This window comes from Pleurodeles waltl, chromosome 1_1 (genome assembly GCF_031143425.1).
Source record: "Pleurodeles waltl isolate 20211129_DDA chromosome 1_1, aPleWal1.hap1.20221129, whole genome shotgun sequence".
Taxonomy (NCBI): domain Eukaryota; kingdom Metazoa; phylum Chordata; class Amphibia; order Caudata; family Salamandridae; genus Pleurodeles; species Pleurodeles waltl.
This window is the reverse complement of record NC_090436.1, coordinates 938,368,016-938,382,575: the sequence shown is the minus strand read 5'-3', so window position 1 is coordinate 938,382,575 and position 14,560 is coordinate 938,368,016. Positions and strand designations below refer to the sequence as shown.

Sequence of the window (14,560 nt, the reverse complement as noted above, 5' to 3'; positions counted from 1 at the left end):
CAGACAACCACAAACGAGCCTTGGCAAATTCAATGAATTTGACACTTAGAAACTTTTTCGGAGAAAACTTGGGTGAGCGTCAATGACATCGGATAGAAGTACTTTGGGCAACCAACTCTAGTCAGGGGGACCAGCAAGGTCCTTAGAAACAGTTACCTCCACAGAAGAGCAGTCCTCAAACAGTTCCAGACACTTTGTCTGCGTTCTAGTAGATTCCTATGGAGTGGTCCTGATGCAAGGGATGAAGGATTCTGAAGATTGTCTCCTGATGCTGTGGATGCAACTCAGTCGATTGGGGTCTCCCTGCAGGTCCTCCTCAGTCCACAAAGAGGGTGCAGGGCCTCTGGTTGGCATAGTCGACGTCCCTCGAGGTCCTCTTTTGTTGGGCCAAAGTCCACTCGCCACTGGACTACTAGTCACCAAATGTTGGGGTCACAACCCAATCCGTCTTAGGTCAATAACTCATCTTCTGAGGATTCCAGCAGCTCTCCATCAGCACTCCCAGGCTAAGCAAACTTGGGTGCAACTCTGTGCTTTGGGCCTTAGTTCTTGGTGCTGCACAGCAGCAGTGATAGCGACTGGAATTCTTTGGCTACCGACTTGCCCCAGGAGGTTTCTTCAGCTGTTGTGTCCCAGTGCTGCGAACTGGAGGCCAGCCAGCTGGCCCTTGGAGTCTCTTGGATTTGCTGGGCTCTTGAGACAGCTTCTCCTTGAGCAGGACAAAGCAGGCACAGTCCTTCCCTTTGCTAGCCACCAGTTGCAGCAGGTACAGTCTTCTTCTGTGCAGCCTCGTTTTGCTGGTCCCTCAGTGCAGCAGGGCAGTCCTTCTTTGGTCCTTCTTCTAGGTTGGCTTAGATCTGAGGTCTGGGTGCCAGGAGTTCCCCCCTTTAGGCTCAGAAAATGCCCCAGGGCAGGATGTGGTTGGTCGCCAGTGGGCTACCAGGCTCCCTCCCACCCGGTGACCACTTCCTGTGGAGCGTGGCATTTGGCTATCACAGAATGCACCATTCTGCCCACTCTGAAGGTGGAGAGACTCCTCTCCACTGTTCAGACATCACTACCCCACCCCTGGGTTGTGGCTACCTTAGAGCTAGAATCCCCTTGGGAAACCGGTTTGGCAACATGTTTCTTCTCTCTGCTCCTTGTGTCAGCCTGTCTGCCTAAACAATGGGGCAGCCCTCCTCCCTAGTTTTACACATCTGCCTACCAATGGCGGCTTCTCCTTTGAAACCTGCCTTTTGGGGTTAACACATAAGTAGCTTCCTGCAGGATGGATTATTGTAACAAGTTGTTTGATACCTTGGAGTCCCACTTTGGTCGCACTGTTCAGGAGTTAGCAGAGCTGCGCAGTCAGCGTGTAATCCTGTACTTGCCAATTGGGCGACCAAGTCTTTCTACAGTAAAAATGGTGTTTTTTTTTGCGTGTTTACTGTCAGGACATTTAAAATACATGTCCTGCCCATGTCATATGACACACCCTGCCTTGGAACTCGGTAGGCCTGTCAGAGGAGTGACTCACACAGATTTACAGGGTAAGTAGTGGCTTTGCCATTGCTTTCAATGCCTTGTCAGTCTGCAGTAGCGGACTGGGGGACTTGTTTTACTTGGGGGCCCTCCAGGGTTGCACAACCACTGCTGCAAGGCCTGGGATACCCCTCTAAATTACATGCTTTGGCTACCAGAGTACCATATACTACGGGCTTACAGGTAAGTTAGCCATTTCCAATTGGGCACTGCCAATTTAACATACAGTTTAGGGTCCGGGCACTGGCACTGAGGTCTGGTTGTCTGTGCACTCTCAAGAGTTGAAAAACTAGCAGTAGTAATAAAAAAAAGTGTGTGGGTGACCATACAAAAAGAGGCATTTCCTTACAGGTAAAAAAAACTGAAAAGTCCACAAAACACACAAGAAGAATATATAGAATCTCCAGCCAACACGTTTTTCACTTAACGGTTGCATTTTCAAGGCTCAGACACTTTACAGTCACCTGACTCCACAGTGAGCTGCAGAGCTTCAGCAAAGTGACATGTATATATTAAAAAATTATATCTGGTGCAATCTAGCTCTCTTTGCATTATTTATTTGATCGTCTTGTTGAGGAGGTCCGTTATATAGTCACCAATGAGATTCTGCATTGGGCAGACCTTACCTCTGCAGTGTGTCACTACTAATTGTCTTGGTTTTGCAGGCTTGAATTATTTTTATTAGGTATATTCGAATAGTAATAAAATCTTAGTAATATTGTAATAATTAGATGTGCAATAGGTTTCTTCTCTTGATGCCTCCAGTACTGCGTTTTGACTGTATTTGATACACTGATGAAGAGGGGGTGGCTGGTGTAACTGATAGAGCACCTCCTGTGCTGAACACTGACCTCCCTAATTATCTTCAGTTCTTTCTTTTAACTCCCTACAACATGGTTCCACCCTCCTTCTGGTGTAATGTGAACAGATTGCAACCAGAAACCTTCATCCAGTCGCTAACAGATATATCAAACTCTTCTATCAACAATCCTGACCGCTTTGCTTTCTATTGTTAATGTATCAAAACAATAAGTTCACTCAGGGAGTTTTGTACACACACTAGCCAGACAAAAAGATATTCAAACTTACTAAATAAAATAATTAAATTAAGTAAATTAAATAAATTGTGCTGTACAACTGATAACACACTTCGGAAATTGAAGAATTCTAAATGCATAAATCATAATCTACAAGCAATTACCAAATTATAATCAAAACTCTCATACAATATAAGAACAAGTCAAGAAATTCTAGTGTAATTAAAAACAAACGTACCATTCTGAATAATAGGGTACGAGAAGAGAACACTAAATGTCAGTGTCGCAAAAATTAGTTGAAAATATTAAATGATAACAAAAATTATTTGATAACACAGAGCAGTCAAAAATATCAATCATACGTTTGCCATTTCAGCTCTTATGGTAAAATTGACCAGGGCCCATCATCAGGACAGATTGTTAAAAAGACATTTAAAAAACAAATCATAGCAATAATAAGAAAATGGCAGAGGAAGGCCTGGGACCAGAACAAAGCAATACCAACTGGAAAAACAGCCATCCAAGGCAAAGCAGAAGACCAGTTGAGACCGACTGGAGAAAATGAAGTATTAGTCAGCAGGAAAACATTGACCAGGGTCAAAACCAATAATTCAAAATCAATTTTAATCTAGTTGAGTCATGAAAATGCCATGCTTTTGCATATCCTATCCAAGCAAAACAAGTGGGTAAGATTTTCTCACAAGGTAAATTCCCCACACTGCAATCTTTCAATGCAGGAAGAGGCAGAGAGAGGGTTCCCTGCTCTGCCATCTGTGTCTTCAGGAAGCAGCTGAGTATGCCAAACACCAGTTTGCTTTCTTTACTGCTTGATTTGAAACTTAAACATGGACCTTGATTTCTTCATTTCCTCCACCTTCTGAAAATGTTGTTCCTCAAAGAATAGCAGGTGGGACCCTAACCAAACTTCATTTCAATTGCATATCCTTCCCTGTCTATGCCAGAAGCTTCAAAGCTGCATGTGCAAGGGCACCAGTTCCTCATTGCTAAACCTTCAAACTCTCCCAAGGAACTTTCCACCCCTTCAAGGAGCTGGTGTATTCCAGTGCTTCCAATAACTTGTGTTCTCAGACATCAGACCTCTGTAATAACCTCTGGTAATTCTTCACCAATTGAATTGACTCTTTTAGCGCTTAAATTGTACCGTGCAGCAGCCTTTGGAACATACTTCTAGTGCAAATACTCTATTTGAGTTTGTGCAAGCCTGCAAATTAAAAGTTTGCAGCATCTAGATCGTGTTCAAGAACTCGGCTCTTTCCTGGATATTTCCAGTGCCAAGGTAATCAATCTTGGCCTCCCATCACTCCTACCAGCCACCGCCAACATTGCCAATTGCTCCTTAGCCAGAGGGGCCATCCCCTCCTCTTTCCAAAATGCGATCATTACTCCCATCCTAAGGAAATCTACATTGGATTCCAATGTCATAGCTAACGACAGACCAATCTTTGGCCTCACCTTTGCTCAAAACTGATTAAAACGTATCATCTCCTGTTAGAAATGGGGTCTCTAGTTGGCAATCTGTTTTCACCCTGTCCAGGTAGGGAAACTCACTCTAGTCAGGATAAGGGAGATACCCAGCTCAGATAACCCCTGCTCACCCCCTGACGCACGAGCAGTCAGGCTTATCTCAGAAGCAATGTGTAAAGCATTTGCACATAATGCACAGTAATGCAGTGAAAACACTACAAAAGGGCACCACACCAGTTTTAGAAAAATAGTCAATATCTATCTGTGTAAAACAAGGCCAGAACGAGAAAAATCCAACATACAGTAATAAAGATATGAAATTTGCAAGAATTAACCTAAAAATACAGTTCCTTGAAGTCGATAGCTCTGTCTGGGGCTATCAAGGTGTCGTGAACCACAAATCTAACAGTTCAGGCTGGCTGTGACATCGCGGGCCAGCTACGGTGTCGGGAAGACACGCAAACAGTACTTTGGAAATGCAGGGCATTGTGATCCTCGCAATGAGATCTGGAGTGCAGTGTCACTAGTGTCAGTTACGGAGGTCAGTGCAGGGGGTCGTGGGGCCCTTGAAGTCACATGCATTGCAGATCAGACTGCGGGCTGATAACTAAGTTAGGAGTGCTGGAATTGATGGCGTCGGGCCTGTGGTGCGGTGCAAAGTGGGACGGTGCAATGTGCAGTGCCCACAGGTCATGTGCAGGCAGCAGCTCGGTGATGGTATCCTGCAGCGTCGGTGAGACCAGGGCTGCGGTGTGAAGCTGGGTGGTGCAACATGTGGTGTGTCCAGGTCACGGTGCAGTCTGCGTCGTCGTCATTGCCGAAGCTCTGTTATCGGTAGGCCCACGGCGGCGGTACGAAACGGGACGGGCTCCTTGCAGAGCCCACAGGTCGCGGTGCGGACAGGGGTGTCTGTTGACGAAGCTGGAGTCGAAGACGCTGGCATCGGTAGACCGGGGCTGCAGTGCGGGATGGGACAGTGCTTTGTGCGCCTCACACATGATGTCCACAGGCCGCGGTGCAGGCTGCAGCATTGGTGTCAGCATGGAGCAGCATCCTCGAGGGTGCCAAGGCTGCCGTGTGAGCAAGGCAGTGCGAAGTGCAGGCCCACAGGTCATGGTGTAAGCAGCGGCTCGGTGACGGCGTCCGGTGCCGGCAGCAATGAGAACAGGATTGCTGTGCGACGTGGGGCACGGCTCCATGTGGCGTCGTCAGGTCACGGTGCAGTCAACGGCGTCGTTACAGCGTCAAAGTGTCTTTTCTTCTGTTGCAACACAAAACGCACAATTCCCAGTGCTGTAGACCGATGAAACTGAAGTCTTTGATATCCCTGAGACTTCCAACAGGAGGCAAGCTCTACTCCAAGCCCTTGGAGAAACTTAACAAGCAGGATGCACAGCAAAGTCCAGTCTTTGCCCTTTTTAAGGCAGAAGCAGCAACTGTAAGCCAACCCAGCAAAGCACACACAGCAAAGGGGCAGTACTAATCCTCCTCCAGCTCTTCTCCTTGGTAGATGTTCCTCTTGATCCAGAAGTGTTCTACAAGTCTGAGGTTTTGGGTCCACTGCTTGTACTCATTTCTACCTTTCAAGTAGGCATACTTCAAAGGAAAGTCTCTGTTGTTCACAAGATCCTGCCTTGCAGACCTGGCTCCAGACGCACTCCAGGGGGTCGGAGACTGCATTGTGTGACAACTGGCACAGCCCTTTCAGGTGCAGATGTCAGCTTCTTCATCTTACTGTAGCCCAGGAAGACTCACCAGGATACGCAGGACACACCTCAGCTTTCTTTATGTCACTGTCTAGAGGGAATTCACAAAAAGCCCAACTGTCAGTCTGACCCAAACATGGATTCCACAGGCAGGCAGAGGCACAGAATGGTTAAGCAAGAAAATGTCCACATTATGAAAGTGGCATTTTCAAACAGACAATCTAAAAACCAACTCTACCAAAGATGTATTTTTAAATTGTGAATTCTGAGACCCCAAACTCTTGATCTCTAACTGCTCCCAATTGGAAACTGCACTTAAAAGACATTTAAAGGCAGTCCCCATGTTAACCTATGGAAGAGATAGGCTTTGCAACAGTCCTAATTTGGCAGTATTTCACTATCAGGACATGTAAAACACAGCAGCACATGCCCTACCTCTTAGATACACTGCACCCTGCCCTTGGGGCTACCTAGGGCCTACCTTAGGGGTGGCTTACATGGAGTAAAAGTGGACGGTCTGGCCTGGCAAATGGGTACACTTGCCAGTTTGAATTAGCAGTGCAAAACTGCACACACAGACACTGCAGTGGCAGGTCTGAAACATATTTGCAGGGCTACTCGTGTGAGTGGCACAATCAGTGCTGCAGGCCCACTAGTAGCATTTTTTTACAGGCCCTGGACACCTCTAGTGCACTTCACTAGGGACTTACTAGTAAATCAAATATGCCAATCATGGATAAAATAATCACCAATACAATTTACACAGGGAGCACTTGCACTTTAGCACTGATCTGCAGTGGTAAAGTGCGCATTGACAATAAACCAGCAAAACAGATCTGGAAAAAATAGGAGGAAAATGGCAAAAAGTCTGGGGATAACCCTGGAAAAAAAGGCAATTTCCAGCATCTCCTGCCAACTGTCCCTCCGCCTGAAGTCAAATGGCCTACTCAGTGACTCAGTGATGTCCAGTTCAGATTCAGACCATAAAGAAGCACTGAGACCAAGGAAGAAATCAGAACTTCCTACTTGATGTTTTTGTGTACTTTGACACCATTGACCACTAGTTGCTCATTGATAGTCTGTTCACTTCAACTGGCGTTAGCGGTATTGCACTATCCTGGTTCACCTTCTTTTTGTATAAAAGCACATATCAAGTAAAAGTGGGGCTATGTCTGTCACTAACAACTGCTCTGCATTGTCTCTCATCCTTTTTTAATGACTATACGGCACCCAGGCCGCAATCCAGGATACCTATAAGTTAGGGTACCAAGTGTATGCAGATGACAGCTCCAATTAAAGTTTGAAAAAGACTGGCAATCTTCCCAATCTAAGCCATTGCCTCTCTCACATTCACCAGTGGATGCAGAACAGGCTAAGATTTAATGTCGAAAAGACTGAAATATTACTCTTTGGCCTAGTAAGCCCACCTCCCTTCCCTCTTTTTTGGCCTGATAATATGGGTTCAGCCCCTACCAGGTGAATGGTTCATGCATTCTGTATATGTTCCTTGGTAGTGTGCTCTCATTTGCACCCCAGATAAATAGCGTTTGCAAATCCACATTTTTCCATGTTTGTTAACTGAAAGGGATCCACCGTTATACGATCAGCAGACAATTACCTGAATCCTTGCTGTGGGCATTTCCCACTTGTATTACTGTAACAACCTTTATATCTTCACCTCAGCACATACTTAGCTAAATTGCAAAGAGTACAAATGTATGCTTCAAACCTTTTGTTTGGCATAAAACATCATGATTATATTATCATCCCTGCACTCAGATCTCATCACTGGCTCCCCGTAAAAAAAGTGCATTGTTTAAAACACTACGTTTAGACCATGTTACAAGTCTGAATTCCAGACTGCATTGCCAGCCTCTTTAATCCTTGCTACAGACCAGGGGTCAACTATTAGAGGTCCGTTGTCATCCCATCAGTTCAGGTGTAAAAGATATGGTGGTCTTTTCCTCCTTTTCTTAGGGCTTGTTCTTTTGAAACTTAATACCCAGTCACAAGAGACTTCAAAAGGACTGTCTGAAACTCAGCAAATCCTTCAGACTTGCATTGGCATTTGAATAATCTTGCTGTCCGAGTTACATCCTACTTCATCTTATCCTAGACCTGCCGGTCAAGCGCCTAAGACCGGCGGCCCACCCTTTACATTTGAGAAGCACCAAATTCATCCCGCTAGCATATAATTCTGAAAAAATGTTATGATTAGAATGTTGTTTTTCAAATATTATAATATAGAATTTCTTCCAGCTTCCCAGTCAGAGCTTTGTTTTAGATAAGGAATCTTGATTAGAAACAACACGTAATGACTGATTATTTTATCTACCAAAATATTTAGAAGTCCTAACTGATAAATATGATATTTTCCTGCCTTTAAAATGTGTATATTCACTAGGTTTAATTATTATTTTATGGTTTGCCTACCTGTTTAGTTCTTTGAAGGCATTATACAGCTGATTGTTTTTGGTGCTAGAGAGACATGGATCGCACCCACTTTTACACACATCTTAGGTGTCCTCATCATTGTAGCCTAGAATATTCAAAGCACCGCCTCCACACCCACAACTGGAGGAGATGTCCAGTGATCTGCAAGCCCACCTGGCCTTTAACTTTAAGTGATCCAGCAATACCCAAGCCATTCTGCCTCTTTCCCTCCTACTTCCATCTCTCACCTTCCCAGACTGCTACCTTCAGCTTCATCTGTGGACCAGCTGGTCCCCAATAGGACTTCACTGATAAAGTCTCAGATTTAATCGCCTCTGCTTCCATTCAGTACCTCATGTTTCTTTGGAGACTTCAACCTCCATGAAGATTCAAGCACCAAGAAAATGAAAGACTCCTATAGCACACTCCTCAACACCATGGACCTTATGCAACATGTCACTGACCCTACTAACGCCAAAGGCAATGTGATACACCTCATCAGAATGATCTGTTTATCAGTTCATTGCAAGCCCCTAACACCTCTGGACTGGATCGACTATCCTGCAGTAGCCTACCTCTGTCGACCCACCACATCGTCAAATCAAGGCCAGCCTAAATGAGACCTGCAGCCATGTTGGTCTTCCAAAGATTTCCATACAAACTAGCTGTAAGGAAAATTGGTCAAGCTTAGCACTACTCATCTTCCAACAACATCCATAAACACATTCCTCAATATATACAAAACCACCCTAAAAAATAATATGTATAACAATGCACCGTAGAAGCAATGGTTCTCCAGTCCAAACCCTCTTTTTCATAATGCTCCATAGCCCTTGGATTCACATTTAACTTAAAGCTCTTCAGGCTCCAAACAGGCTCTTTAGCTCCTCCACCAATAACAAATTGTACAAAACAACTGTCAGCAAAGTCTCACCTAAAAGCAAAGCACACTTCAAGTCAGTGAAATGTTGCATTAATACCCTGCTGTGTACTCCAATCCCACATTTAATTGAGAAGAACACCACCATCCATCACTTCTTTACTGACAACATAAAAATGATAAGTACTTGAGTAAACAACACAAAATGGTCACCCACCCTTCTTATGGTTTCACCTCAAAATACTCCCAAATGGACAGCTTTTATCTTACTCACACATACTGAGTGGCTTTACCAACACCCCCATCTCTCTCAAGGCCAAAACATATGAAGATTACATTTCCCAACAATCCCTATGAAATCATTCCACAGCTCTTGACAACATCATCAACACCTCCCTCAGTCAAGAAACCTTCCTGTTTAACTTCAAAACAGAACAAAATATTTTGCTGAAAAATCTCGTTTTTGACCCAGATGATCTTGCTAATTATTGCATCATCACCCTCCTACCATTTACAACAAAACCATGAGAAAGCGGTCTCCTTTCAACTCAAACACCAGATCAGCAGGAAGAAACTGATGTGCCTCAGGTAGCTATTTTGCCTTTGCTGATCATCATCAAGAATGATTCCTGCTTGTTGATCTCTGTTGAGCTCTCCACAGCTCACTGGTGGCTGGTAAACTTGCAATAGGAATGGGGCAGGCTTGTACGCTCACTTCTCCCCATCCACAAGCATGCACACTTAAACCCATCCATTCACAAGCACACACTCACACTCATATGGACACAAATCCCTTCAAAAGCAGACATGCATGCACATACACCCATCCATTACAGGGCAAGACCAGTGGGTGGTGGAAGAGAGAAGCACAGTGGCTCGGGCAGGAGCAGGAGGCTTCAGGAGGGAAGCTGGAAACAGAAGGTCCTGCCGGCACCTCTCATTTGCTAACCTTGTCAAGGATTAGCCTATGAGAGGAGGACCTTCCCTAGCTTGTCACAGAGTGGGGTGGGGTCAGTGAGACTTGCTGATCGAACCCCACTCTGCAATGAGTTAGGGAAGCGTTATGTCAAGTATCACTGATGAGTAGCCAGCCCTGGACACTTCAGGACTAAATCCTGAAGCACCCAGGGCTGACTGTGTCAGTGACTCTCCCTCTTGGCATGAGGGGTAGTGTCGATCGTTGCAGGGCTTGGCCGGACTATGTCACCGCCTTCAGGGCTGGGACATCTGCAGCTAGGCAAACCTTGTCTCGGCCTGCCAGGCACCTGCCCAAATAACACTTGTAGAGTGCCTGGCTGCCTGACTCTGACTTGGTTGAGTGCCTGTCAGGCTGACCTTTGCTCAACCTGTCTGACATTCATCATGCTTTAAAAAAGGATGGGCAAAGCTCCAGTCCTCTTAATGTCGGGCCACCACTGCCACTGACTTTGAACAGTCACACAGAAACTACTTTCCATTAACTGGAAACATATATTGTCTTCTCTGACACATTTGTGCAGTGGTTACTCTCTTGCCTCATGAACCACTTTGAACCCATCTGGATGAGAAGTGTCAGTGTTTTAGAAACTCCCCTACCCCTGAGGAGTGCCCCAAGGTTCTACACCATGCCCCATTAGCTTCATCTGGGAACGTTGCTTACTGACAGGAGCATCATGATCCATCAAAACTCTGACCACAAGCACCTTTATTGGATAATCTTGAATGCGCACAACATACCATGATTTAAAACCTGCCTTGTTCTCATTAAAGGTTGGAAGACCGAGGCCTATCTAAAACTGAAACCAGCCAAGACGGAATTCCTCCTGTTTACCAACAGCAGCAATCAACCACAAATTCATACCTGACTTTTAAAAATGAACATTTGCAGCTTTTCCTTCATAGTTGACATCTAATTCAAAAATACTTGGTTTCACTCTAAACACTGACCTCTCATTCCAAGAACACATTGCCGAGAAAACTAACAGAGCTTGGTACCAGCACTTGCTACTTAGGAAAAGGAAATCTTCCCTCTCATAAATCGACATCAGAACAACAGCCCAAGCATCAGTTCTCTTACATGCGGAAGGGAAAACATTGCTCTTCAATCTCCCCATAGACCACACTTGCCCCACTCAAAGGCATCCTGTATCATGAAGGACTGAAAGGAGAATGACCCTATCACGCCCTTCCTGAAGGAACAACATTGGTTCCCACCCAAGCGTGCATCAACTACAAAACCAGCTGCATCACTTACAAAACCACCAGAAATGACACCCTTGCATATGTAGAGGACGAGAAAATTAACAAATGAGGTGGACACACTTCACACGAGAAGCCAGGAAATTGGTAGACTTGAAATTAAAAAGCTGCAGAAAGGATACAACTTAAAATGGTTTTCTCTGTGGTCCCAGGATCTAGAAAGGTGTCTGAGTGCGCATCAGAACTGCCCCAGCCCTCCTGCAGTTCAGAAGGGACCTCAAGACATCCCCCTTTAGAGAATCCTGCATGAAGAAACAGTAGGAACGACCACCGAGGGATGCTCTTTCTCTTGAATCCTGTGCCTAGGCTGCTGCCCATTCTCATCACTCCACCCCTGCCAGGCCAGGTCTGCGCTCTACAGATATCCGGGTCATACCTTTCTGGACATTCATGAACATTCCTCATGGCTTTTAGATCCATCATTTCTACCCTTAACCCTAGCGGTGTTAGGGCTGTTCTTCATGAAAATTGCAGCAGAAAAAATCTAAAAATGATCGCCAGTATTGAAAAGGCAATCTTTTTGTTAAACCCGCCGCGGTTGTAGGTAAAGTGAGTCCCCGAGGGAGTCACCGACAGCCGGAGCTTCCATTAATCTTGCTGTGACAGCAGCTCAGTTCACAGAAGATACCAGGCCATATTTGTTCAAGTGCACTGTACATGACTCATTGAATAAACACTCTTGTGCTCTTGGACGGGCCCCAGTGCGTGTGCGCCAGGACTAGTCCTCGCAGATACGCGCATTAACTGGATCACAGTGCCATGGTCCTTGCCCTAATACAGTAATCTTTTCAACTCCGGAACATGAGCCCTCCCAAACGATGCCAACTTTCTATGATTTCTTTTGTTTTTGGAGGCGACGCATGTGTGCCTTGACTGGAGGCTCATGCAAGAGGCGGTTACAGGCGAGAAGCCGCCCCATTGCTCTCCTCGTGGCACAGGGTTCGAGCCTGCAACACTTGTCAGACTCCAATACCATGTAATAATGCACTTTGATTAGTATAGTATGGTCAACTACCAGAATATAGAGTGTTCCATAAAATATGGTAGACCGAATAATGACTAGTGTAGCATAGGTATGTGTAGGCGTGCAATACTATATATCTATATGTGTATATAAAAAAAAATACTTCCCTTCACTGTAGTTTAGCATAAAGGTTTGCACTTCATATTCTGTCATACTATATGACCTCTTTCAGGGTTGTGATTTGGTACCTGTGACAATGCTATGTGGACCACAACAAAAAGCTAATGCAAATGTGTGAAGGGGCTATTTGTAATGTAAATAAGGAATACAGTGCTGCGCCAGCGTAATTTAAGAAAAACGTCAATACAAGTTATGAAAGCATGAAAGCATAAAACCCGAACTGAAGAGGTGAAACACGTGCAATAAGGGCAAGAAGGTGAAATCTCACTGCATAACTGTGTAGCCGGAGCTTAAAATAGGCCCGTTTGAAACCATTAAAGCGGTCATCCGATGAATGATGTCACAGTATGTCTCAAAGCCTAAGGTGGCATCATCAAAGAAAGGACGTTTCCGGAATGTCTATTGATGTAATTGTCAGTAATGCAGAAGTGTCTAAAAGAAATGTCCTTTTTTCTTGCCCCCTTTCACTGAATATCAGGCAGTTAAGTCTACGGCGTGTAGTAAAATGTGATTCGTTCTTACTTCAGTCTGTGTTGACAAAGAAAACTGTGCTCAGTGTTGCTTTTCTGCTCTTGTTCTCTTAGTGCCTCCATTTTATTTTCAACATCTGGATCACACTGGTCGACGAGTTGACTACTACGAGAGGCCGGAGTTGTCACTGGGGTCGTATGAGTTTAACGCCACGTTGGATTATTGCAGAGTAAGCATCTACAAAAACTAAAGCACCTCTTTGTTTATACAGGAGCAAACATATTATTTACCGACGGTGATTGTTGGAAGATACTCATGAATGACCACCATAATATGTCCGGAGTTACTGTCAAAGTAGGAGGGATTTCATTTATCTGTATTCATTGTGGCAAAGAAACTTATTTTTTTAATAAGGATTTTTTCTCCGTATGTTGTGTATACTATGACTTTAATTGCTTTTTTATGTTGAATGACAAGATACGCTCTATGGAATTTCTTAATTACTTGTAAATCACTCTGTCATCTTTCAGGACGGTGTTCGCCCCACAGGAAACTCTTATAATAAAATAAAAGCTGCTATGACTGATGTAACAGCAGGCAGCTTCCACTGCACGCTGTAGAATAGGCACAGTTATATACCAAGAGTTTAAGACTATCAAATTTAAGGAAAAATATCAAAGCAGGGAAGTGCCCCAAGAGCCCAGATCCACGAAATACAATAAATTGTTGAGCAACCGTGCAGTTTATATGAGTGCTCTCGATTCTGATCATATAAGGTCGGATGTACAGTTTGGGGTAAGCAAATCAGGAACTTTCATGCCAGCCTGTTGCGTCTTTAAGGCAAGGAAGTCAGACAATTCTTACAACTTTTGACAGGGACAAGCTTGTTGTAAGCTCTCTTGAAAATAAAGTAGCCCGTCTGTGCCTGAGACCCCACAAGGCTTTCTTACACGGTCTAAACCCTCATTACGAGTCGCCCAAAGGCGATACCACTCCGGGTCATTGTATCTTTCCCAGTGTCTCCAGGCCCAGAATTATACAGGATAATTTTGCAGAGATGTTGTGGGGCCCGTGGCCAGCTGCTTGAGATGGCTTCCATCTGCACTTTAACTCTGAATGAGGGAGGACAGCGAACACTCCCCTTCATCTAATGTGCCCAACGACATCACCCACAAAATGGACCTCATAAAGACCCCACAGACGTCTATCACATGCTCCAAAGAGACCTTGTTATTTCCCACAGAAGGGGAAAAATATGGGCATTCAAACCTGATATCCCTGGCTCTGTCAGTTATTCAGCATTCTAGAGGAATAACCTGTAATAGTCAAAATTAGGTGCGGGGATACTGGAGAGCCACAATTTCTGACAGTGTCCTCACACCACATCTGTGGAACTCATAATAGGGGACCGTAGTGCCTCAGTGCATCTCACCTTTCTGTTAGAAAGGACATCTTGATCTTTGTGTCTGAAACCCAGTGGATCCCGTGTGCCAGCAGTGCTGGGTGCATCCGGGAAGGAAGCGGGAGTGGCAATGAAATGCAAACTACTGTTACATTAGGAGAATGTGCTTCTGGTGGGCTCCTATCACTCCATGCTTCTGGGTCTCTAGCCTTAATATATGTCTATTTTCCTCTGGCGTTA

General features: G+C 44.8%; 1 protein-coding gene across 3 annotated transcripts in view; it reads left to right on the top strand.

The window, feature by feature from the left end:
- Nucleotides 1–14,560, top strand: part of SEC24D (SEC24 homolog D, COPII coat complex component) — a 319,615-nt gene that overhangs the window by 186,406 nt on the left and 118,649 nt on the right. For all 3 annotated transcript variants that reach the window (XM_069230160.1, XM_069230162.1, XM_069230161.1), the window contains one exon: nt 13,032–13,147. In XM_069230160.1, coding sequence (XP_069086261.1) covers nt 13,032–13,147 — 116 coding nt within the window. The remainder of the gene's footprint in view (nt 1–13,031; nt 13,148–14,560) is intronic.